The sequence below is a fragment of the Molossus molossus genome, unplaced genomic scaffold (genome assembly GCF_014108415.1).
Source record: "Molossus molossus isolate mMolMol1 unplaced genomic scaffold, mMolMol1.p scaffold_m16_p_7, whole genome shotgun sequence".
In the NCBI taxonomy this organism is placed as follows: domain Eukaryota; kingdom Metazoa; phylum Chordata; class Mammalia; order Chiroptera; family Molossidae; genus Molossus; species Molossus molossus.
The window spans coordinates 106,428,671-106,455,950 of NW_023425401.1; the positions used below are offsets into that span (position 1 = coordinate 106,428,671).

At 43.6% G+C, this 27,280-nt stretch overlaps 1 protein-coding gene across 1 annotated transcript in view; it reads left to right on the top strand.

The window, feature by feature from the left end:
• The window catches only part of CNTNAP2 (contactin associated protein 2), a 1,693,809-nt gene that overhangs the window by 712,501 nt on the left and 954,028 nt on the right, over positions 1-27,280 (top strand). Inside the window, exon 4 of the mRNA XM_036246733.1 lies at positions 19,656-19,803. Within this exon, the coding sequence (XP_036102626.1) occupies positions 19,656-19,803 (148 nt within the window). The remainder of the gene's footprint in view (positions 1-19,655; positions 19,804-27,280) is intronic.

The following is a 27,280-nucleotide window of genomic DNA, read 5'->3' on the forward strand; positions in this document are numbered from 1 at the left end:
AAAACAGGGTTATAAAGGAGGCAGTTGCTGATGTAAGTCTCCATTGATTGATAGAGTTGAGCTAGGAAAATACCAAAGTGTCCGGAAGGTACTGTTTATAGCAAATAGCATGAGAAAAGGCTTAAAGAAGAAACCAGCAAAAAGCACAGGACAATTAGCACTCAGTGCAGTGATCTAGTGCAGAGCACACCCAGCGCCTGTGAGTGATGGTAGAGGGTTCGGAGACATTGTACAGATCACAGGTGATCACGAATTCTAGGCTGATTCTTAAAAATTCACACTTGATGCGCTAGGCACCCAAAGGCCAGTGAGGGCTTTTGAATATTTATGTAGACTATGTTGGGATATTTTTTGTGACCTGCTTTAGGATGGCTTCCCGTTGTCCAGACTTCATTGGAAACAGTGTAACGTCGGCGTTTGCATGCCGAACCGACATGCGTGTAATAACTCAGTGGAGAGACGATGCTGTTGAAGGGGTCTGGCTGGACATGATAGATGTGCGGGCAGTGTGCCTTGACCTTGCTCATTACCTGTCTTACTGGGGCTCCGGGCCTTGCACAGCACCCCTGGGTGAGGTTTCCTTGATGGATGGAGCTCTCATCTATTCGAGTTGACCCATTTACAGCTGTCATGTGAAGGGAGAGCCAGGCTGCCGAGCAGTGCTAGTGGCCGGTGATTTGTTGTTCTTGCTCGGATATGCCCAGAGGCTCAGGTGTGACGGGAAATGTTCTGAGGCATGGGCTGGCCCACCACAGCTCCGTTTCCGATAACAACCCAGGAATGTTGTATTGTCAGTGCCAAGTTCTCTAACAGTGTCCCCTTTAAAAATAAGGTTAAACTGTGCCCGGGGCTGGGCAGATGAAACCTCACTCCATCTCAGCATGATCCTGGGACACTGGAGAGCAGAGAGTGGCACCCACAGACAACGCTGATATTGGGGACAAAGAAAGAATGGGAATGCATTTCATATTATCGTTGTGTAATGTTTTGTGATTTTAAACAAAAAGTAGTGAAAAGCCTGTGAATCTGCCCAGGACCCCAGGTTTACAGATGCAAAGTGTTGACAAAATCCTAAAATGATTATGCGATTACATGAGTCACTCCAGTTCAAGGAGCATCCAGACATTCTAGAACCTGGTCTGTTCTCCTGATAATCAGCCATGCCCCTTGTTGTTTTATAGCAATAATTCTATAGAGAAAGTTACTTAAAAGGTCAAAGTGAAATATTGAGCCTTGATTAATGCCCATTCATACACACACACACACACACACACACACACACACATATATATATATATTTTTTTTAACCAACCCTTTTTATGACGTTTTCAGACCACAGCAACCCTCACCAAGGTAAAATACAGTATGGCTCTCATGTCTCCTGGCATGATCATTTTATTTCTAATACTTCATTCTAAAGTCAAAGTCATAATATGTGTCTCCGTTCACGTTTGAACACGTAATAGTTCATAGTGAATTGCTATCAAGAGAAACCTCTTAGCCTTTTCAACGCAACCGGTTTTAAAAAGACGTCTCTCCCTCTTTCTACTGGTTTAATTCACTTTGGAACTTTAAGCTATTTCCGTTTCTATTAACCAAACTTGATCTTGCTCTATTGTGCTTCCCTTTGTGGTTTTGTATTTTCAAATATTGTCTCAAGCACAAACCGTTTCATTACTCTCCTAAGCTTTATACCCCTTGATGATTTGATTGATAAGTTATTTCATCAGACATAGATGACCGACCTTGGAGGGTGGAGGGAAGAACTCGACAACACCGAGAAGGAGGCCCACCCAGTTGAGACTGATGCATCAATGAACACATTTTGAGTAGGGCTGTACAACCCTATTTTTCCTTTTTTTAAAAAATCTTTTAGCACCTAGTTTCATATTTTTTAAATCCCCTGTTCACGTATGGAAGATTCTGCATCCTTTGACTATTTCCTGCCCTCCCTGGGTCTTCCAGAGTTCTAGCATTTCCTTGTTGTAGTTTAGTGACCCGGCTTACAAATAGTCTCCCATAGCAACACTATCCCCACTGCAGGGTGGTCAAGCGTACCAGCATCGGGCGGCTTCTCCGAGAGTTCAGGGAGCCATTTGCTGCCACGCTTCATCTGTGGTGACCTCTGGGTCTGTCCTCAGTTGTAACAACTCCGCTGGGCCAGAAATGCATGTCTGGGCAGCCACCTCCTCCTCGGGAAACCGCCATCAGGTGAGGGCGTGAAAGCCGCCCAGAAGGCTTGTTTTACTGAAGAGTCTCCTCGCTGGCCTAGAAGTTCCCCGTGCAGAAGTGTTTGGAGTTGTAGACAAACACGTTATAAATTGTACATCTTTTCTCTTCATCATTCACATAAATGTCGAAGAAGATCTCCGGAGGATTCTTTCGTTAGCATGTTTCTGTCAAGAAAACACAATACACGACTGTTTCCATAACACAATATTTACAATAGCCATATTGCGATTTGAATATCATTTTGTGGTGGCATTTTGCCAAAGTGCTTTTCCCCCCCCACAGATTGGAAAAAAAAATCAATCTGCATGTTTCGGTTTCTAATCAAAGAATTTTATGTTGATCAAACATAGGTACGGTCACATTGCATGTTTCTAATCAATTATATTTGGTGTATGTATTTGGTGTTCAATGATTCCACCTTTTTTTTTTTTTTTGGTACGTGCCCCTAGCAGGAACCGAACCCGGGACTCTCTGGTCCACAGGTCGATACTCCAACCGCTGAGCCCAACCAGCCAGGGCAATACCACTCTTTGTGATAGAGTCCACCAGTTTGTTATCTAGGGGACTGAGAACCAGTCATCTGAACCTGTAGTCATGTGCCAACGTGCGTGTAGAAACTTCATATCATTTTGAGGCAAAAAAAATGGATCTTCTCTAAAATGCAGATGTTGATAGTCCAAGGACACACTTGTGATGCTCAGCATATAATCTTCCTTTAATTAAATTTTATCCTAAAACAATTCCAGATCCACCTGTATTTCTAAGAAATACCATAAAGAGACTTCCATCCCTCTTTTATCCAGTGCCCTCCGATGGTGACCCCTTGTAAAACTACGGTCTAGTTCTACACCCGAGACACTGGAGAACATTTTCACACTTGCCCGATGGGAGCAGGGTTGGGGGAGAGGCTGAAAAAAAGTGAAGGGAATAAGAAGTTAGAATTGGTAGTTATAGAATAGTCGTGGGGCTGTAAGTGCGACACAAGGAATATAGTCAGTAATATCCTAATAACTGTGTACGGTGTCCGGTGCGCACCAGCTTTATCGGGATGATCACTAATAAATTATACATAATCTCGCCCTGGCCGGTTTGGCTCAGCGGTTAGAGCGTCGGCCTGCAGTCCTGAGAGACCCGGGTTCGGTTCCCGCTAAGGGCACGTACCTCGGTTGCAGTTTGTCCCCGGCCCTGGTTGGTCGTGCGGGTGGCAGCCACTCGATGTGTTCCTTTCACATCGATGTTTCTCTCTCTCTCTCTGTTCCTCTCTCTCCCTCCCACTCTACCTGAACAAAAGGTGGAAAAATGTCCTCGGGTGAGGATAAAAAAATAAAAAATAAAAATAAATTATACATAATCTCTAATCCCAGGGGTATACACCTGACGCTAACATACTGCTGTATATCCACTGTAATTGAAAAATAAAAAATAATTTAAATTTTAGAAAAGATTTCCCCTGCCTCCAGAATCCCCCATGTGGTCATTCTAGCCACACCTACTCCCCTTCCGCCGGCTTCTCCCCGCCCCCTAGCAACCAGCGCTCGCTGTGTCCTTAACCAGAGCGTGTGCTCCTCACTACGTCGCTGAGCTAGGAGCAGCCACCGTGCTCTGTGACTGCCAGTGTCCTGCCCTTTGTGGACTTCATGGTCGCTTCCAGCTGCCTCTCGACTCCCTTCGTCACCACCAGAGACATAACTGAGCCTTTCCGCTGCAAAGCTGTTGGGGTTTCACAGTGGGACCGAAAACAAGCTCGTCACTCCCACCCGTGTCTTTTCCACGCTAGGTTTCCTGATTGGCACGTGTGGTCACTGGGGCTGCGCTGGCGCTCAGTCCCTCTGGTGCTCCTCGCTGTATGCCCCCTGCTCTCCAGTCCCGGTCGCCATGGGAGGGAGCAGGTCGTCTCCTTGAGAATTCAAGTGCAGGCTGTAGGTGCAGTCTCCACTGTTTTCTTTATACCCTTATTAGCAACAGCAACGTCCAGTATCTAATCCCACGACAGTGACAAAGTAGCCTGTCAGTGGCAAGACACAGAGGCGTGGGTGCGACAGTGAGGACGGAGTTCAGAAATGAAAGCCAGGCTGGATTTTCTAAGCACGTTCCCCTCTGTCTTGATGAGCTTACAACTGAAGACTTACTTTTGTGTGATGGGACTGTTCTGGGTCACGGGTGGGGAGGTTCCATGAATCTATAAAAGTGGTCCAAGTTGTATGTACCCTCCCCCCCAAACAGAGCAGATATATAAGCTAGTTAAATCAGCCTGTAGTTGAGCTAATGATATCATGCCAGTGACCATTTCTGGCCTTAAAGATTGGACTTTGATTATGTAAAGCGGCAGGTGAAAAATACACAGGATTTCTGTATATTAGTTTTGCAACTGCTGTGTGAGTCTAAAATTGTTTCAAAAACAACCTAAAGGCAAAAAAACACGTGATTTAATGTCCCCGTCTTGTTCATGCCGTGTTGTGTGCACTGCATGTATGTATCTCCGCTCAGCTCAGTGCATATGTTATTTTACATCATCAGTTTGCATGGTAGAAAGCTGAAATGGATTTACAGTTTGAATATTCTTTTTTTTTTTTGTCCTCACCCAAGGACATTTTTGCATTTATTTTCAGATAGAGCGGGAGGGAGAGAGGGAGGAAGAGAGAGAGAAACATCAATGTGAAAGAGATACATTGAGTGGCTGCCACCCATATGACCCCAACCGGGGCTGGGGGCAAACTGTAACCAAGGTACATGCCCTTAGTGGGAACCGAACCCGGGACTCTCTGGTCCACAGACCGATGCTCTAACTGCTGAGCCAAACTGGCCAGGGCTGTTCAGATATTTTTGATAAATATGACACTGAACATAATATCCTGAGCTACACATAAAAGCACTCTAATGCATGGGTGTTTATGTGAAACAGGTCAGTAGATCATTTCTGAGTAGAAAGAAATGACAGAATACTAATATCCAAACTATGTAAATACGATGACTCGAGCCTAAAGTCTAGTTTTACGTTGTCTTATTAAGTACCAAAATATTACTGAATGTAAATTACTCAGAGAACCACAGTATGAATAACGTATGCTTACTCCATTACTTTGATCTCTTGATGAGATTTATAAAATGGTTTAGGCTTTAATTTATGTAATATTTAAATACCATATATAATTCAAGAAATATACTTTATTTTTGCAATAATGATCACATATAGAAATTAACATAGAATCGCAAATGATATTTAGTTATTCTCATAATGTGTTCTTTCCATTAGAGGTCAAATTTCACTTTCTTTTAGTTTCTTTCCAGGGTGTGGTCATGTTAACAACAGTTCCTCCAGATAATTCTGTAGAGTATTTCTCAAAGGCATATTGACTAAAATAGACCTGAACCATGCCATCTTATTCTCAAAGTAACCTCATAGCTATTTTGAGGTGTTTTTTTTTTTTTTTTTTTTAACATTTATTCGAAAGGGCATATTCAAAATCAGCTCTCTAATTACTTTGTTCCCCAGAATCTCTGGCTGCGGATAATTGGCTGACAAAACCTATTGATTATTAGCTTTGTTTCAGTGATTTTTTAAAACAAAAATATGTTCTTATTGACTTTTCTAGAGAGAGATAGAAACTTCAATGTGAGAGAGAAACATCAATTGGTCGCCTCCTGAATGTCCCCTACTGGGGATGGAGCCCGCAACCTGGGCACATGCCCTGACCAGGCGTCCAACAGGACCTCTCAGTCCGTGAGACGACGCTCCATCCACTGAGCCACACCGGCTGGGCATTGGTGATTTTTTAAAAAATTTATGAAATGAGTGCACACCCCCACCTCTCATACCTGAATGCTCTGGGGCGCGATGGGGATCTTTCTCTGAATAATATTTTGCTGCAATAGCTTAAAATCAGAAGATTTCTTGAACTTCGGTATACCCTACATTCTCCACGTTCCCCTTTCCCCTGAGTTGAGAAAAACGTGTTCCGAGGTTAAAATGATGGTCATCTACTTGGAGTTTTAAACTACTCCATTCAGTAACAAGTGACATTTGCACGTGCACAGGGAGGCGCTGAACTCATCACCATGCTGCACAGGAAACAGAGCACCTCTGGTTTTGGAGAAAGCCGAGACAAGGCAGGTGCAGCATGGCTTTTGTCATCTGGGAGCTGTAACTGGCTACTCATCTCAGGTTCGAACAGAAAAGACCCCCGAGTGGTGAAGGCTGGGCACCGTGTCACACACGTTTGCTCGGCTGGGTCAGTTCTGTTCACGTGTTGAAAAGAATCTGTTCAGTGAATCATGTGCCATCCTACAAACCAGATAAAGGGCCATACTTGCACTCATTATTCTCTGCACGCCGTTGAGTGGGCAGCACGGGAGAAAAGACACCCCGCTCTGTGCTCGGAGCGAAGCAAGCAGGTTCTCCCGGAAGGAGGTGTTACCGTCGGAGACATCCCCGTCTGGGCAGCATGTCGAGTGCATGGAAGACGAAAGATTGGACGCTGGGAAAAGATCCCGAGAGCTGGCAGGGTGAGGGTTTGAGAGAACACAGTGGCCGCAGGAGCAGGAAGGGCGTCACCGCAGGGACAGGACCCAGCACAGGGGACACTGCATGTGAAGAAGGACAGATTACAGATGTGGCCGAAGATTGCGGCTGGAGGATTCGGAGAATGGCAACAGGACGGGGACAGGAGGAGATGGAAGGCGTCCTGGTGGCGAACAAACAAAGACTTGCTCTTCTTCAGATTCGGAACATCCCCCGCTGTCCACGGGGAGCTGTCTGCTGGGCAGCAGGAAGGCGGCCGTGGTCTCAAAGCCCACTTCACGGACGGACATGGAAAGCAACGCCCACTATTTGGATTGGAAGGAGACCTCCTGGGGGCACGTTGAGGAGTCGGAGTCCTAGGGGAATACATGGGATTCCTGTCCCAGAATCAAACTGAGGTCACAGTCTCAAAGAAACACGAGTCGGGTACCACGTGCTCCGAAGGGGTGGCGGAGGGTCAGGGCTGAGGCGGGGCCTTGGAGTGCACCCCGTTAGCGCCGGGAAGTAGTTATCAGGGGAAGTGGGAAATGAGGCTGACACCCTTGGAAGGCTGGGGATACACAACTGCCGCCTCAGGGAGTTTGGGAGGTCCGTGCAGGCGGCTGTGGCGTTGTCATCGAAGTGAGTGGGGTTAAATGCAGTTGTTTGTTTTTCGTTAATTTGAGGGTTTTGGTTTTTGTTTCGCTGTGTTTATTGCTTTTCTTGATCTTTTTCTTTTTTCTTTTTTTTTTTGCTTTTAAATCAGGACACTTTGTTTCATTAAAAGTGTTGAGGCAGGGAGGGTTTTGGGGACATCACTACAGCACAAGGGCCCCCTGGGGACAGGGCTGATGGAACACCTGGGGGGCAGAGCACGAGGAGGAGGGAGAACATGGCCCGAGCTGGACGTGCCTCGGTGGGCTGTGGAGGAGGTCGGGTCAGCAGCGGCTGTGGCTATGCCACACTTCACTCATCCATTCCTCAGCTGGCTGAGACGGGAAGGTTTCTAGATTGGGGTGATCATGAGGAAAGCCCCATTAACATTCACATTCAGACTATACGTGAAGGTAGCTTTTCATTTCTCTTGAGCAGTGTGATTGCTGGATGTGCTGAAGAAGCTGCCAAACGGTGGTTGTCCAATCGGCGGTGTCGCTTCGCAGTTTGACTAGCAATGCCCAGCATTGTCGTTAGCCCTGGGTATTATCCGAGGATTCTTGTTGTTGTTCTTGTTCCTGAGCTACTGAATCACCCCAGTATCCCCTGCCCCGTGGAACCCAAGGAGATGTTGCAGACTGGCTCTTGGAACATGCAGGAGATCTGGAACACAGCTAAGGAACCCCGAGCTTCAGAAACCTCATTCTTTTATCATGACCTTTGCCCCAGAGCAGACACTAGTGTTATTGGGGAACAAACCTGTCTCCCAGCTGCTGGCTATGCAACCGTCTCTACAAAGATACGACACCATGAAAACTTGCTCACAAGAGAAACACAAGCTACCCCTGAGGAGCTGTCTCTCTACACTGGAGACATGTGTGAATGGTCAGGTTAATATTCATAAGGCTTGTTGATGATGTATGTTGCTTCTTGCATCGTTTCTGTTACATTCAAGATTTGTGGTCTAGGAACTATTTCATTTTTATTTCAATTAATTTTTTTTGGCCTATACTTGTTCATAGTATTAAAAGCAGATTATTTTAAGTATAGTTATGTCCTCTCTTCATTTCTAATATTGTCATTTCCCCCCTTTGGGGGGTGGGGCAGGAGTGGTAGAGATTAGTCTCACCAGGGATTTCCCTATTTTACTTTGTGGAAAAGCATCTTTTAGTGTTCTTAATCTTTGTGTTTTATTTATTTTCACTCTTATCTTTTAAATTATTTTCTTATGTACTCTATATTCTTTGGATTTATTCTGGTCTTTTATTCTAACTTCTGAAGTTTTATGCTCCGGTCATTCATGTTCACCTTTTTTCTACTGTAAATAATGAAGTTTATAAGTTCCTCTGAATACAACTGCAGCTGCCTGTCACACATTTTGATTTCTTAGTCTTTTCATGACTAGTTTTTTCTCAGTTGCATTTATGCCCGTTTGTCTCTGTTGTTTGAGCTTATTGACGTGAGCACAGCTAGTTGGCGGCAGAATTGGGATGCGAACTGCTTATCTGGGGGCTGCTGTTGTTGTTTCTATTACTGTTCAGTCAGCTGAACTGAACTGAACTGCACCGTCTTCGGAGAATGCGGACGGTGTGGTGCCAAATTTCAGATTCTACTCCGACCTGCCACCCAGGTCCGTGCCCTTGACTGGAATCAAACCCGCAACCCTTTGTTCTGAGGGCCAATGCTCTAACCATGGTGCAAAACAGGCCAGGGCATGATTAGCCTATTTGAAAGTGTCCGTCTTAAACTCGTATGTCTGTGTCTGGAACAAAATTATATGAACGTATTGGTACCGTGTGATCATAGCAGGATTGTTATTCATAGCTCATTCCAGTAAAGGATTTGGATTTTATTTAGTACAAAATAAGGATTTCCGAAAATTTTGAGTTGGAGACTTTGACATGATCAGCATTGTGTTTGTATCGTAAAGGAATAAGATTGAAAGGGGCAGGGGGTGGGGGGAACTGGGAAACTCTATACTGTCTCAGGCATGAAACAATTGAGAGACCCTAAGCCAGAGGTTTCAACCTGTGGGTCGCAACCCCTTTCGGGGTCGAACGACCCTTTCACAAGGGTTCCCTAAGACCATCGGAAAACACATATGTACGATGGTCTTAGGAACCAAGATACAACTCCCCTATCCATCTCCAAACAGGTCTGCCCACATTCAGATACACCCACATACAGATACACCCACATACAAGTACCTGGTATGATGACATCATCACACCAACCCCATCACATACACCCTGTACAAATACAGGTGTATGTGACAGGGTTGGTGCCATAATGTACATATGCGGACCAGTCACACATGTGTATAGAGCAGCTACTGTGTAGAAAGCAGCTACTCTGTTAAAAGCAGCTACTGTGTTGAAAGCAGCAATAGTGGAGGTAAAACCACATTTCATAAATTATAATTACTGGATAAATGTAAAATCACATACTGTAAAATCATCAACTATCGCAAAAAAAATCTGTACCATAGGAACTTAATCTAGATGCTGAGCGATCTTTTTATATTCAGCTGTGGTTTATGTGAATACTGCCCCCTTGTGATAGTAACAGGTATGTAAAAACAACAACACAGAGAATGGTAAATCATAGGAAACTTTAATGAACTGTATTGACTAAACGATGCCATCTATTATCTTTTGTATTATTAAAGCTATTGTTATATATTATTTTCATTAGCAAACCATCCCATGACAATGGATCGTGTAGAGAAGAACATTAAGAAAGTATAGTGAGGATTTTACAATAAGGTTTTACCTCAATAATTACGGGAGGAATTGATAAACCGCAATGTGTTATTTGTTGTGACATTCTATCAGCCAAATCTATGAAGCCGAACAAACTAAAACACCATTTTGATAGCAAGCATCCGAACTTTGCCGGCAAGGATGCCAACTATTTTAGAAGCAAAGCTGATGAACTCAAGAAAATCAGACTTGACACTGGTGCCAAGTACCACAAAGAAAATGTAGCAGCCGTTGAAGCTTCATATTTGGTAGCACTCAGAATCACCAGAGCTATGAAACCTTACACCATTGCTGAGGATTTACTATTGCCAGTGGCCAAAGACATTGTTCGAGTTATGATCGAAGATGTTACGAAATTGAGTGCAATTTTTTTATCTAACCACACGGTCCGCAGAAGAATAGATGGTGTATCTGCTGATATTCTTGATCAGGTTATCCAGGAAATTAAATCTGCTCCACTTCCAATATTTAGCATCCAGCTCGATGAATCTACAGACATTGCAAACTGTTCACAGTTACTGGTTTATGTTAGGTAAAGATGAGTCTCTTTTTCGCAAACCTCTTGAAATGACAACTACTACACATGATGTATTTGACACAGTTGGTTTATTTCTGAAAGAGCATGAGATCTCTTGGGAAAAGGTTTGTGGCATTTGCACAGATGGTGCTCCAGCTATGCTAGGATGCCGATCTGGATTTCAACGTTTAGTACTGAATGAGTCACCAAAAGTCATTGGAACTCACTGTATGATTCATTGGCAAATATTAGCAATGAAGACGCTGCCACAGGAGTTACAGGAAGTAATGAAAAGCATCATAAGTTCTGTTCATTTCTAAAGGCGACACTTTGAACAGTCGACTGTTTTCGCAACTGTGCAATGAGTTGGATGCACCGAACAATGCTCTGCTATTTCACACTGAAGTGAGATGGTTGTCGACAGAAAAAGTTTTAAAATGTGTTTTTGAGCTTCGTGATGAACTCAAAACGTTTTTTAATCCGAAAGCAAGACCACAGTTCGAAGCACTTTTCAGCAATAAAAGTGAGCTGCAGAAAACAGCTTACTTGGTTGACATCTTTGCTATCTTGAATGAGTTAAATTTATCCCTGCAAGGACCAAATGCAACATGCCTCAATTTGTCTGAAAAGATCCAATCATTCCAAATGAAATTTCAGCTTTGGCAAAAAAATAAATAAATAAATAAACTGGATGAAAATAACATTTACACGTTGCCTACCTTATCTGCTTTCTTCAAGGGACATGCCATTGAACCAGACAAAAGGATCACAGTGATAATTTCTGTGAAAGAACACTTGCACATGCTTGCAGACGAAATTTCATCGTACTTTCCAAATCTACCTGACACCCCATTTGCGCTTGCAAGAAGCCCATTCATGGTCAGAGTTGAAGACGTTCCTGAGACAGCACAAGAGGAGTTCGTTGGACTTATGAACAGCGATGCAGCGAGAACTGATTTCTCTACGATGCCAGTTACAAAATTCTGGATCAAGTGTTTGCAGAAATATCCTGTTCTGTCTGAGACTGCGTTGCACCTTCTTCCATTTCCAACAACGTATCTTTGTGATACAGGGTTCTCCAGCTTGTAGGTTATCAAGTCTACAGAAGTAGACTTGTTGTGGAAGATGATCTTCGTTGTGCTCTTGCAAAGACTGCCCTGAGAATTCCTGATCTGGTGAGAAAGAAGCAATCTCAACCTTCGCACTGACGTTGGCTTCTTACACATACTGTCACAAGATGTGGCGATGTAGTTCACTGTTGTTATATTAAGACTGTGATCCATGCTACACCATGCTTCAAGACAAAATTTCATTTATTTGTAATTGAAATGAATATTTCACAATATATAATTACACATTGTTTTATGATTGATCACTATGCTTTAATTCTGTTCAATTTGTGACAATGAAAATACAGCCTACGTATCAGATATTTACATTACAATTCATAACAGTAGCAAAATTATAGTCATGAAGCAGCAACAAAAATAATTTTACGGTTGGAGGTCACCACAGCATGAGGAGCTGTATTAAAGGGTCGCGGCATTAGGGAGGTTGAGAAGCAGTTCCCTAGGCCCTGGAATGGATATAGAAATGAAGGGGAGGTAAATACAGGTAAGGGGTTGTCACAAGGCTTACAGAACAAAGGGCAGAAACAGGGTGATCAGACCAGGGGCAGCTGGAGCCTTGGGAGGCAGGCTGCTGAGAGGGCTGATCTTCTGTTAGTGTGCCCTTTAGGGGAACACAGTCAGGTGCCAGAGGGCACGGGAGCCAGCGTCAGCCAGTCGGCCAGCTCCACCATGACTCAGGCCCCCGGACGTCAGAGATTCCATGTGGACAGCGGAGGAAGCAGAGGCGGACAGCAGAATGTACTTGTGGAGCTTAGGGAAGCTCAGGGAGAGCACCCGATCTTTCATAATCCACCGGGAAGAAGGTCCGAGGAAGAAGATGAAGTTATCGGAGAGCAAATAAAATGAGCAGAGCAGAAATGTCCTGGAATAAGAAAGATTCAAGGAGAAGATGACTGTGGAGGATGTTGAAGAAAAAAATCAAATAGCCAAGAAAAAGTGTGCTGAGTCACTCTTAATGAGCTTTCTGGTTTCTGTTTCAAAAGAAAAGAGCAGCAAACAAGTTGTTGAAGCTAAAAGACAGCCCAGAGAAAGTGGGCAATGCGGAGCGCCACCCATTTATTTGATCAATTTTGTAGTGGAAGAGAGTGGAAAACTAGAACCAGCAAAAATGGAGGAATACAATGTACAATTTTTTTTCCATAAAAGATAAGATTCCAGGATATTAAAACAAATAGCTTTTTTAGATGAAGTAGCCTCATTTTGGCCCTTTCTCTGTCTTGCAAAGAAACATTTACTGCTATTAATCTTGTTATAGAGTATCACAATGGTTGGAAGCATAAGTATATTAAATTGAGAAAGAATGAAGTCCTTATTAATGTTCAAATCAGAGAGTACATTTAGTGCCAAACTTATTAATATCTCACAGTATCAAGCTATCTAAATGAATTAATTTCACATTTTGAAAAGACACACTTTAAAGATGGCAATTTACTTTGCTATTGCTAATCTTCATCCGAAATAAAACTGGGTTGTGGTTTTTTAAATTTTTTTATTTTATGCTTATTGAAAGGATTCGATTTCATATTTAGAAAGAGATGTACCCCGGGAACTTTGCAAGTACATCTCAAATGTACTGCTATTGAAATGTGTCCAACACGTTGAAAATGGCCATGTTTACGGAGGTGAACCTTAGATGAGGGCAACCCGTCTGTTCCTCTGGGTGCTCCAAACTGTGTCCAGATTAGGCCAGTCAGCAAAGGGCTGAATACCCGCATGGACTCTGTGGTACCCACTGTGAAATTGTGTTGAAAGAATTGTGTTTGGAAATTTTTCTGTAGGGCTGCATTAAAGGAAACCCCCTATGAGCTCTCTGTCTTCTTCATTCTTATATATGTTTGTATTGACTTTAGAGAGAGAGATGGGGGGGGGAGCAGGAGAGAGAGAGAAGAACATCTATGAGATAGAGAAACATGGGTCGGCTGCCTCCTGCACGCCCCCGACTGGGATTGTGCCCACAACTTGGGCATGTGTCCTGACTGGGAATCCAACTGGCGACTTCTCAGTGCCTTGGACTCGGCTTAATCAACTGACATCGACTGAAGGAGCGATCCGTGTGTGCTCCTACTGTAGCGGAGACACTTTGTGTTTTAGGAGCCTAAGACCTCTCACTTTAGGAAGCGTCCGTGGGTTGCTGCTTGTTTTTGTCACGTAATCCCCGTGGACGAGCCGCATCGGGAACACCACAACCTTCTCCGACGCTCACTCACCCCGTACCTGGGGTTTTAGACGTGTGTTTTCCGTTCTTAAGCAACACCACCGCGCTGAGATGCACAGGGGCGTGTGATCATGTATTTTAAGTGTCTTGCCGTTCGAGGTTTCGGTGAGGACTACATATGTGTATTCTCTTCATAAAATGCTTGATAAGCGACACTGTAGACCCCGTAACAGTGAGCTGCAGGGACAGTTTTCGCTCATGCAGCACACACAGGACACTGCTGGACGCTTGCCTATTTCTCTGCGGTCTGATGAGTTATATGCTCCGAGGGGTGGCAGACGGCTTCCCTGAAGGAACTGGTTTTTAAGTGCCACGTGGCCGAACAGTCTTCTGGTGACTTTAGCTGTTTGCAACCTGAGTCCAGGGGAGGATTTATGAATTGGGAAGAGTCTCTTAGATCAGGGTCTGGCAAACTACAGCCCACAGCCCACACTGGTCCCTGCCTGTTTATTGAAAGTCTGTGCGCTAGGAGGGTTCTTATAATGTTTAAATATCATTTAAAAAAATAATAATGGAAGAAGAAAGGGGATATGGAACTGAGAGGTATGTGACCTGAAAAGCCTAAAATGTTTACTATTTGGTTCTGTATAGAGAAAGTTCTCCTCTCCTGCTCCTAGGCCGTCCGAACCCTTGTTTGAGCTAGAAGAAATATTTAGTGCACAAGGTCGAACATATTCAGTTATTAAAATTTCAGTGATGTTTAGGTTATTCAAATGTGCCTTTGGAATGACTCACAAAATAGTTTTTAGTTAATTCGATTATTATTTTTTATTACAGATGTTCCTCCTCCTTTGCCCCCTGACACCCTCCTCCCAACCCCAGCCCTACCCCTCTGCCTTCACCAACGCTGTTGTCTGTGTGCATCGGTGACACAATGGACACTAAGAAAGAGAGATCTCTTACCCTTCGAGACACATGGCGGGACCCGGAGAGTATCAGGCTGAGTGAAATAAGCCAGACAGAGAAAGACAAATATCACATGATCTCATTTATGGAATATCATGAACAAAATACACCGATGAACAGAATAGATTTAGGGAAGTAGGGAACAGACCGACAAACCTCCGAGGGAAGCAGGGTGGGGGCGGGGAGAGATAAACCAAAGGACGCGCAATATGTTAAAAAGAAAGAAAAGCTCTGTGTATTTAACAATTTATAGGACCATAAAGTCACACCATTGGTTTAACATTATATTATATTGCTCTTAGCTTCACTAAGCATAAAGCTTTGCAAGTTACATAAATGCTACGTTAGTAAAACAAAACAAAACAAAACCGTCCTCCTAAGCACATATACAAATCACAGCTAGAAGAGGAGGTTTGATAGCGACAACATGAAATCCCCACGCTTCTGTAAATCGATTCTTCAGTCTTACTGTGATGCATGCAGTGTTTTCATATCTACACCAAGCATATTTCATTGTGTGACATTTGTCTAAACGAAGGTGGACTTTAAAGGAGTGTTCCATTCAAGAGTCAAGTGACTCTTAAAGATTCATTTTAATCTTTTAATTTTGAGGTAGATTTCCAAATCTTAAAGATTTTGTAAAAAAAAAAAAACACACAAAAAACAGCCATATGTCTTTCCTTGTTTCTTTCTTCCTTTTTATAGCTCTGTGAAAAACTGCAAGGGAAGGTTTGGCCCAACAGTTAGACCATCAGCCCGTGGACCAGAGAGTCCCGGGTTCGGTTCCCGCTAAGGGCATGTACCTCAGTTGCAGTTTGTCCTCGGCCCTGCTTGGGGTCGTGTGGGTGGCAACCAGTTGATGTGTCTCTCTCACACCGATGTTTCTCTCTCTCTTCCTTTCTCTTTCCCTCCTGCTCTGAGGATGAATGCAAAAAAAAAAAAAAAAACTAAAGAAAAGCTACAAGTGAAAGTGAAAGTTAAACTGGGGGGGGGGGTTCCTTTGCAAAGCCCATGACCTTGCAACCATTACTCCTGAAAAGGTCTGTGTGCTCAGCTGACTAGTCTTCTTGCAGTGAAAATGCCATCCAGGTTGCTAATGACCTGTGTGAAACCGCAGAGGAGCTTTTGCTAACGGCCACAAGGGTAGCCTGCCTTGCGGAGGTGTGGGCGAAAGGGAAATACTAGTGTGTCAGCATTCACGGGAGTACGGATGCTGAGACGTGCACTATGCGGGCCAAGTGTGCTGTCCAGTAAACACACTCCTAAAGTCTGGTATGATACAAATAAATGATCAACATTTCGCCCGGCCAGTGTAGCTCAGTGGGTTGAGCATCATCCCATGGACTGAGAGGTCCCTGTTCGATTCCTGGTCAGGGCACGTGCCTGGGTTGTGGGCTCGATCCCCAGTAGGGGGCGTGCAGGAGGCAGCCAATGGATGTTTTCCTTTCACATGGATGTTTTTCTCTCTCTCCCTTTCTCTCTCTCTCTCAAAAAAAAAAAAAAAAATCAATTTAAAATAAATCATACTTTCTATTTGACATTCAAATATGTAACGCCAAACATCAAAAATAAATGGGTTGTGCCTTAAGAGAGAAACCTTTATTTCCAGCTGAACCTGTGGTTCTCAGGGTTTAGGACGGGATTGGATGAGCTCGTGGCATTGCCTGGTTGGCCCTTATTAGCGATTCAGCACCCACTAAGTCCTCTCCTTCTTCTGAGCCCGGTTCCTGATTTGGGGGGGGGGAGGGAGAGGCATCCCTACCAAAGCTAGAGTCTTCAGTCATGCACCAACATTACAGTATGAACTAGAACCCTTTACATAATAAAGTGATGTAGAAATATTAGAGGTTGGTCTTATTAAGTCCATGACTACACTTTCTTCTGTGTTCCTGAGCTTTCCGCCCCAAAAAACTGCCATCTAAAAGGAGACATTTCACATGCATTTATGCTTTTATATTCAAGACGATGATTAGCAATGCCTACGCCATTCTTTGGAAGTGTTACAACTTCAGTTAGGATAATATCTTAAATCTCAACATGCTTGAAATGAAAAGATGTGCAAAAAACACACTCCACGGATACTGAGAATCCTGCAGAAAACACCCCTGGCGTGCACTTTTCCACGAATAATCAGGTACCCTCTCTGCAAAGCCGAACTTGGATAAAACACAACCCTCCTTAACGTCTCAGATTCTCAAAGTCTTGGTGTGGTTTATTTATTTTTTTTAATTTGGTGGGAGAATCTCAAATGCAGTATATTCTAAATCTTTACTAATGATCTTTCCCTTCAAATATCTCTGTTCATTGATATTTTTTCAGTTGCTTAAAAAAATAGAAAACACAAATAAGGAAATAGGTCCACTCATGAAAAAGCCCAGAGCAAGCTCTGGATTTAAGTGCAGGAATGATGTCCAACATTGGTCCCTACTTGGTCTTTCTCGGACGTCATCCCTTGGTAACAGCCCACAGGCGTGTCCTGTTTCATCACGGTTCCTCCGTTCTGCCTCCATGACCCCGCTCCTGGGGAACACGTGTCACCAGGTTGTATATTTTACATAATGCTGGGATCTTCTGCTGTTGTTCTAGGAGCTTCACCTTAAGCAGGAGGGAGATTTGGGGCCTCAGTCTTAAAAAGTATAAGATGTATAACTTTCTTGCATAAAACTCTCCTGTGCTTTCCTTCCAGCCCATCCAGAGTGAAATCTGGAAGGTGGGTGTGGCCACCAGCCCCCCTCACTCTGTCTTCACCTCCCCAGCCTCTTCCCCCACTCGTCCCTTCTTCGTGTGCCCCCAAAACACCGGCTTCCTTCCTGTCCCCCGAGCATGCCAAGTGTGCTCAGGGCCTTTGCAGCGCTGGCTTTGTACATGTGATTTAATATACACAATATATAACAATATTATATTATTAATATACGGCATATAACACAATATATGGCATGTTAAACATATATCTGTCTCACTATGTACTTCATATTTTTCAGTTTGCTTTTTTTTGGTTTTTATTTATTTATTTTATCCTCACCAGAGGACACTTTTTTTTTTTTTGCATTTATCTTCAGATAGAGTGGGAGGGAGAGAGGGAGGAAGAGAGACAGAGAGAAACATCGATGCGAGAGAGACACATTGAGTGGTTGCCACCCACACGACCCCAACCAGGGCCAGGGACAAACTGCAACCGAGGTACGTGCTCTTAGCAGGAGCCGAACCCGGGTCTCTCTGGACCGCAGGCCAATGCTCTAACCACTGAGCCAAACCAGCCAGGGCTGCTTTTTGTTTTTAATTTTAATTAAAGGGATTTATTTGTAGAACATGGAGTATCACATATGCATCATCTAGGCATTAATACATGTTGTACAGTCAAATTACTAATTTTTTTGGGGGGGTTCTGTTTTTTAAAAATGTATATGGTTGAAAGTATTACAGATGTGTCCCTTCCCACTCCCCCCCATGGACCCCCTCCTCCCTGCTCCTGCCACCCCGCCCCAGACCTTCCTGTCACTCTTGTCCCTGTCCGTGGGTTATGCGTCTGTGCATATACATGATGTGGGTAATCTCTTCCGGTCCCCTCCCCTCTGCTTCCACGTCTCTGGGTCTGTTTTGCTCGTCCGTTTATTGTGTTCATCAGACCCCACACGTAAGCGAGATCACGTGACACTCATCTTCCTCTGACTGGCTCCTGTCGCTCAGTATAACCACATAAGCATGATGAAAACCGAAACTCGGTCTGTGTTGTTCACTGCTGCCCGTGACTTGAGCCGTGTCTGGTGCCACGCACACTCAGCTGTTTCCTGAGTGGGCGAGTAAGCACGCGAGTGGGCCCGGAATGCCTGGATGAGTGGCTGGGCTGCCCCAGCACCGGTGCTGAAGGGCGGTGTCCCCGACTTAGGTGCTCCTGAAGCAGGTGGGTGGAGAGTGCAGTCGGGGAGACCTAGGCAACCCCGGGGCTGCTCCCCACAGAGGCTGCGGGGAGGGAGGGAGAGCCACCTGCCTGTGGTCCCCTTCCCTCTTTCTCTGCCCAGTGCCGGTGCGCCACCCCCTCGGACGAGCCTCATAGCTTTCCTCCCGCTCCCATCTCTAAAAATGTTCTCAGTTCTTCTTTGAAATGATCACGTCTTGTCCTTGAACCTTCTCATACGATCCACACTGCTATTAACTCTCAGTCCCTGTCACTCGTCACCCTGCCTGTGGGGTAATCTCCGAGACCCAGGGTCTGACTCTGGGTTTCTCTTTCGTTCATTGTTTAAAAGCAAAAACAAAAAACAAACAATAATAAAAAGAACCCAACATAGTCCATCGTTTTTTTACCTAGCTGATGGGTAAAAGTTGTCAGGTTTCTAATGGTGGCATGGGAAAGGAAGGTGGTGAGGACGTTTTCAAAGCAAGAACTAGGGTTAGATTTTAGGAAAAACCATTTATTGTGCAATTGAAATTTTAAAACTCACGACTGAAATGCTTATTGTATACTACAGTGGGTACCACACAGTGTTTCATTTTTTTAAAACATCTGAATATATTTATATATGAAAGGACCCATGGAACTTTGACTCAGTTTCCAAGGTTATTATTATATTTTTAATGTTTTTTTTTTTTGGTGTGTGTGTGTGTGTGTGTCTGTGTCTGTGTGTGTGTGTAGAATATAAAGTCCTGCCACTGGATAAGAAAATTTGTTGAGTTTGACAGATAGAGAACATGGTTGTTTCTGAGGTGTTTCCCCCTAATGAGTATATCCCGTTTCCCCCAGGCATTTCCCGGGAACGTCAACTCGGACAGCGTGGTCCGGCATGACCTCCAGCACCCCGTGGTGACCCGGCACGTGCGCTTCGTGCCCCTGGACTGGAACGGGGAGGGCCGCATCGGGCTCCGGATCGAGGTGTACGGCTGCTCGTACTGTGAGTACCGCGGGAGGGCGGTGGGCTGGGGTCCGGGCAGGCCGGCGGCTTGTCCCCAGTTACTCAGCCTTGCCAGCGCCCTCTGACGGTTCGCTGACCTCGGTCAGTACGCGCACATGAAGAAAGGTTGGTTTTGTTCTCTCATAGGTGTGTAGTTCCCTTTGTTCACAAACACACACGTAAGACTAGCTTAGGGATTGGGAAGCGACTTTGTTCAATAGGCTAGAACAACAAAGTCTACAATTAAGTTGCCTGACGTGTTATGAAATATTTGAAAAGGAGAAACCTCTGCTAGATCCATCTTCTGGGCTTTTTGTGATGGGTTTCGGACCCGGTCTAAGAGCTTTCTTCCAGCTCCGCCCCGTCCCTCACATCACGGTGTGAAAACCAAACACGGAGCTTTGTTTCAGTTACCCTTCACGTCCACACGTTTTATCTCCTTCGCAAACTTACGTGGCCATCGTTTTGTTTTGTTTAATCGTGATTTAAACTCCCTTTTTGTATTTTTTAAAAGATACATTGTATACAGTTCTACTGATTCCAATAGGAGGATTGGGGGGTTAATTCCGTTACTACTGTTTCTCTTTGTTATTTTTTAAAGTAGTGCTTGTTATTTTTTAAAGTAGTGCTTGTTAGTTTCCTCCCCTTCTCCTCCTCTCCTTTCCGTCTTCGGAGCCTTCTTCTCTGTCTTTCCTCTGTTCCCTGTCCTCGACACGGATCCCTCTTCTTGCCTGGGACCGAAGGTTCTTCACAACTGGCCCTGTGGGAGTTCTTTCAGGCCGAGTGGGCGGGGGGCCCTGGAGGTGACCCCTCTTTGCCGATGTGCTCCTGCAAGCACAGACCTCCTCGGCCAACACGCAGCCGCTCTGAAGGTTGTTCGAGGCCGTCCGGGGCCGCCAGGTGGTGTACGTTCAGTCTGCAAACGCGTGGTTTGCAAACACTGGCTTTGGAATATGAGCTGTCTTTTAAAATAGGTTTCTCTCCTCCCAAGAAATGTTGTTCCCGTCTTCCAATTGGCTGGGGGAGGAGGGATCCTGGATATGGACAGGGTGGGAATTGTGGCATCAGCTTTATACACGGGGTCTCCCAGTAGACTCCCCCTTAGCCTGGAGACCCATAGAAACGAAAGCTCACTAAAATCAGTAAAATGGCAAATGCGCTATTGGGCAGCTTTTAAAATTAACCAAACATATTGTATACAATTTTCTAACAATGCAATAAAACCACTAAGTTTATACATCCATAAGGCCACGATTTACGGAAAGTAAACTTTCATAGTATTTAATTTCTATTTTCTCTCTAAAGTGCTTATCCAAATGTAGCAAAAACAATAAATGTTATATATTGGTGATATCTAAAAAGTCCCTAAATTTGCTTCTAAAAAATAAAAATAAACAAAATGAACCAAACACTTGGAAGTTCACAATAAAATATATATATATAGCTTTTACCTCTGTATGAATTTAGTCGCAGAGATTAGTGAAAATGGTAGCTGTCATGGTAATTAAATCATAGGTTAGTAATTCATGGCTACATTGTTACGGACTAACTGAACTAGTTGCTACAAAGGGTTCCGGAACATTTTTGATGTTACTTGGACATCACTGTATTATAGCATATGCAATGAGTAAAGAGACAGTGTTCATTCTTTAGGAAAATTAGATCTTCAGGAGGAAGTTTTAACTCTTCAGGAGAAGCCTAAACTGAGCCCTTGCATACATCTGGGTCCTTTCTGCCAAGTGGTCTGGGTCTTCCTGGACAGTCCCCCAAGTTCACACACATTCTAGCTGTCAGAATCATAATGAAAAGGCAAAAAAAAAAAAAGCGCAAAACCTGGTATTTTTATCAGCATGCCACTTTTGATAAGGAGCATGTTCAACTTCCAATGAAAATCCTGTAAGAGGCTTCATGGAAGCCATGATGTGTGGCATTTCTTCTGTTAGCAATTGTTTATTGAGTACTTGCTGTGTGTCATGAAATCTGCTGATTTCAACCCAGAGGAATAATACCACAGGGAATAAGAAACACTTGGTATGAAAAAGGCAATTAATGTAGTCGTGTTTGTTTATTTAATTTTATTTTTTAATTTTTTTCTTTATTGATTTTAGAAAGGAAGGAAGAGGGAGAGAAGTAGAAACATCGATGAGAGAGAACATCGATTGGCCGCCTCCTGCACGCCCCCCACTGGGGATCAGGCCCACAACCTGGGCATGTGTCCTGACCAGGAATCGAACCAGCGACTTCTTGGTGCAGGGTCAATGCTCAACCACTGAGCCACACCGGCTGGGCTGTAGTTGTGTTTATTAAGATGAAAATAGTGAAAGTTAGAATCGGCCCAAAGGCGCACAGCCTGAGTGATGAAGCCAGGGGTGCCGGCCAGTCTGGGACAATGCCCAAATTCAGCTCCGCTGTCTGATTCCCCGCCCCTTGACTCCAGAAAAGGGAACAACCTGTGACCAGCACCAGGTCAATAAAAATTCACGTTACACCCCAGAAGCACTCCTCGGGCCCCTCCATTAGATCTGTGAGAATCATCCGTGCTGTGAAGGTATTTATTTCCATTAGTGTGGTTATTCTATGGCACAACTATTCTACAATTATTTTTTTCATTTCATGTTTGTGAATATTTGAGTGTTTCTAGTTTTAATAATTTTTATAGAATTTCTATAAATTTTTCTCATTTGTATAGACTTAGAAAGGGGTAATATCAAGTTAGCAAATGTGTATATTCAGCATTTGTTAAATGACAAATATTTTCCTAAAGTGGTCGTATTGATGTAGATTCTCACAAGCAATGCACAAGGGTTCTAGTTGCCCCGCAGAGTCTGACATTTAGTATTGTTTTAGCCTTCCTGGTACATGTTCATCATTATATCTCATCTTAGTGTTAATAAACATTTTCCTAAATTATTTTTTTTTTTGTATGCGCCCCTAGTGGGAACTGAACCCGGGACTTTCTGGTCCACAGGCCAATGCTCTAACCGCTGAGCCAAACCAGCCAGAGCTATTTTCCTAATTTTTTAAGGAGGTTATGCTTACTGGTCCTATATGCACCCTCTTTTCTGAAGTGTTTGTTCAAGAATCGTGCCTGTATTTCTATTGGTTTGTCTTTTATTTATCAGTTTTTCTCATTGTTTTCAGTTGTTTTTACAGCTAACTCTGTTTATTTTTTCGTTCTTATTACGACATCTAGATATGATCCCTAACCAGATCCTTAACCAGGTCCTTTCCCTAGCCAGTGTCCAGAGCAGATTATTTTTTATTTGTCTATTTTTAAAGAATACCAATTAAATATATCTCTTTTCCAAGAAAAATATAGATGTTTATACTAAGAAGAAGAAAAAAGACATGTTAAGCATGCTTGTTATGGACAACTTTCTCAAAGGTACAATGATTCACATTTCTTTAGACTTGAATTCAGACTGGAGTGGGTCCTTAGACTACGAGGGTCCTCTGTGTTTTCTTGTCCTTGATGAACTGTGGGTTCGAGGGTTTTGTTTGATTTTTCAACGGGAGAAGGAACCATGAGCCTCGAGTGGAGAAATGCCTGTCAGATAGGGACATCTCCCCTGTTGCCATCTTAGGAGTAGCAATACTGTGCACCCTAAGGTCCCTGCAAGGAGAAAGTCACCTTTGATCACTCTTAGGGGAGAGAGAAATGAATTTTCTCCTCTTCCTCAAAATGCTTTCGAAGGTTCATCGGAGATCTGTCTGCAGCCTGCAAGTTGGGAATAGGGTTGTTCTTTGATTTTCGTTTTCCAGGAGGTGAGAGGGAGAAATCTCAGTGTGAGCAGCGCTGTGGTCGGAGTGGACTCTCCAGTAAGGCCCCTTGTGGGTGTCGTCTTTCTTCCGTGATCGGCTCTTGCATGATCACTTTGTTGTGTGTGCTGTGAGTTTCTTCTCAAGGCTGAAGGAAGTTCACTCTATTCCCGGTGGAACAGCTGAGCTCCCGGCCACTGCTTCGCAGCCGTTAGGGATTCTACGGGGTTTGCTTCCTGACTTCTCTCCATCGTATGAATTCCAGTTTCATGACTGTCAACTCCTTTTAGCTTATTCTACTCTCTACGTTTTGTGTTCCCTCAAGTCAAGTTGAAACAAGTGCGTGTTTTCATTTTTAAAACTGAGAGACAGTCCCATGTCTTCTGACTCCGGAAGCCGCCTCCCCAAACACAGGTGCGGATCTTCTTACTCTAGACCGAAGGGACCACAGGCAGCAGATGGGGGACAGCTCAGCCTCAGAACGTACAAAAATCATTGACGGCTGCAATGCTCAGATCTGTATTGAACAAAAGCCCGACACACTGTATTGATTAGAGGAGCAAGTCTTTCCGATGGAAAATGCTAAATTGGCTTTAACCAGAGTCTTCATAAGAGGAAGGTCAGCATGGAGGGAAACCAGGGTACACACTTCTGAAGTAATTTTTACATCTGCCTTCAAGTCGGGTGAATATTGAATAAAGTCTAGATATATGTCCTCCAGTGCAAATCACGGTGGAAAATACGTAGCAGACTAGTGGAGACACTGTATCAGGAGAAGTCAGAGGAAACACTGTATCAGACAGAAGGGGGGCAGTGTTTTGCCTTTTTCATGCTGGGCTAATCCGAATATTATCTCGTGGGAAGCAGACTGATTCCCATCACGCTCACTGTCTCAACAAGAGGTCCTACGTGGTCACGTGTAGTTTGCTAGGGCTGCCATAACAAATAACACACCCTGCGTGTCTTAAGACCACAGAGGTTTCTTCCCTCACAGTTCTAGAGGGCAGGAGTCGGAAATCAGAACATTCTCAGGCTGGTTCTTTGTGGAGGCTCCGAGGGAGAAACTGTTTCATCCCTGTCTGCAGCTGCTGGTGGTTGTGGGCAGTTCTCTGTGTTGGTTACCTTGTAACTGCATCATGCCGGACTCCGCCTCTGTCCTCACCAGGCCTCATCCCTGTGTCTGCGTCTCTGTGTCCTCACATGGTCTTCTTTTTTTTTGTTAATCCTCACCCAAGGATATTTTTCCATTGATTTTTAGATAGGGTGGAAGGGAGGGAGGGAAACAGAGAGAGAGAAACATTAATGTGAGAGAGATACATTGATTGGTTGCCTCCTGCACGACCCCAACTGGGGCCGGGGATCAAACCTGCAACCCAGGCATGTGCCCTTGACTGGGGATCGAACCCGAGACCCTTCAGTCTGGTGGTTGACGCTCTAACTGCTGAGCCAAACTGGCCAGGGCTCACATGGTCTTAGAAGGACACCAGCCATGTGTTTAGGGTCCACCCTAGTCCAGTGTGACCTCATGGGGAAGTCAGTGATCACCTGTGCAATGGCAGTATTTCCAAATTCGTCTCCACTTTGAGTTTCTGAGCAGATGGGAACTTTAGGGGAACATTTTTCAGCCTGGTACAGTATATTTCCATTACAATTGGTGAGAATGTTTCTTTAGATCAATTCAGCTGGGCAGAGAAATAAGAAAACAGTTTTGGAAGTCCAATCTGTGTTTTCGTATTTAAGTTAGATGTTTAACTTTGCCTAGTATAAAAGGGTCCCAGATACATAGCTCTTGTCTTCATCACACACACATACATGAAGGAAAAGATTTATTAAGTTGCTTGAGGATCAATAGAGTGTGACACAGATTCATCAATCTCAGCATTTATTGAATTCGGTTACTTGTAAATCACTGTGCTAATTTTGAATCCGAAATACAGATCTGACTATATCACACCTGTGCTTAGAAGACTTTCATGATGCTACATGGCCTGTAGACTCCACGGCGTGAGCTGGAAATACACTGCCCTTCCCACGACCTCTGCAGCCTTACTCCTGATCTCGGCCACGTTGCCCTGGCCGCTCTGCTGACAAACGATTTCTTTTTCCAAATGCATGACCTGCTGTGTAACATACGTTCACCCGAGATGTCCTCTCAGACTGCAGAGTCCTGTCCATCATTCTTCACCTGACCAGTCTGTCTTATCTTCCATGGTTCAGTCGAGATGCCGACTTCTCTGAATTTCTAGAATAAACCACTTTTTCTTTACGACCATTATCCTCCATGACCCTATCCAATGGAATATCTATCAAAAGATTCCATAATACAGCAGACCGTTAAGATGCTGGGGCGAGGGGCACACAAGGTCACTTTAGTCATCCTTGGCATTCCATTAATTAGCCGACCCCATGTGTCCATTTAATGTTTGCTGAACCAAACTAAAGGGAGACGTAAATGATACCGACCTCTCTTATTCCTTCAGTGACAAGTGATCACTCTTTGATGTTGTAGGGATTTTTTCCGTTGGTCCAACGGGGTAGGACTTTATTACAAGGTATTGAATGGGGCTCGAGTGGCCTACATAATGAAATAATTACTAAACTGAATGTATTAACTGATGTTCCAAAAGGGCCGTATAAAGCAAAGAACTCAGTTCTTTTTTTCTAATTTGAGTGTGTGTAGACCTTGTGTTATTTCTAGTTAAGGTTATTTTAAACCACAACTTCATGAGGCTGCTTCTATGGATTATGTGTGTGTGTGTGTGTATGTGTATATATATATATATATATATATAGTATTTATCATCAGAGGAAATATATCACTCTTGTTAATTAACTTGAACTTTATATCCAGGTTAATCTGAAAATAAAAGTAAATCAATATAAAAATAGATTTAATCACTATCAAAGCCAAGTTACGCACGGCAAAGAGATCATGAGAATTGTGATGCTAATACATCATGTGTGCAGGACATGCTGTGTTCTGACGGTTTCTGTGCAGTAAATAAAATAATTGAGAAGCTAGAATCAGAAATGCCCTTGTCATTAAGAGAAATGAAACTTAGATTCAAGCACATGTAGTATTCTTCAGTTCTTTAAAAAGAAGTTTGTATTTCCAACTGAAATCGGGATGTTACAATGCACAGACTATTTCTCTTTATCGAACCGTGCTCACCTTGGTGGTGATGATGTAGCCACTGGTCATTCTTGTAGCAGTCTGCTGTTTTTGAGATGGCGTCAAATATGCCAGATTATCTGTGTCATGGTCTTATTTAGTAGTGCAAATTTAAATGAACTAATGTTAAACGATGACAAGGTATTATTATTTTATATAATGAAAAGTCAGATTCTTAGTGGGCCTTGCTCCTGGACAGACATTTGAGGGTGATGTTTGCATCAAAAGGAAATACAGTTTATGAGAAACAAAGAATGGAATTCTTGGTTTTGATGTCTATGGGGACACATGCAATCGGCCTTTAGCTTTTTTGTTTCTTTTTTCAGTGCAATTTCTTTACATGGAAGATGGTTACTGTTGAGTCTATTCAGTGAGAAAACATGCAAATGTAACTTTCTACCTAACAACAAGACAGTTACAAGTGGCAACTAGTTCCGCTTTTGGAAATATACTTAATATGCTACTGATTTAGTTATATTTACATTGTACTGCTTATTACAAAGTTAAATTTAAATGCACTCTCAATAATTTTCAGTCAATTTGACA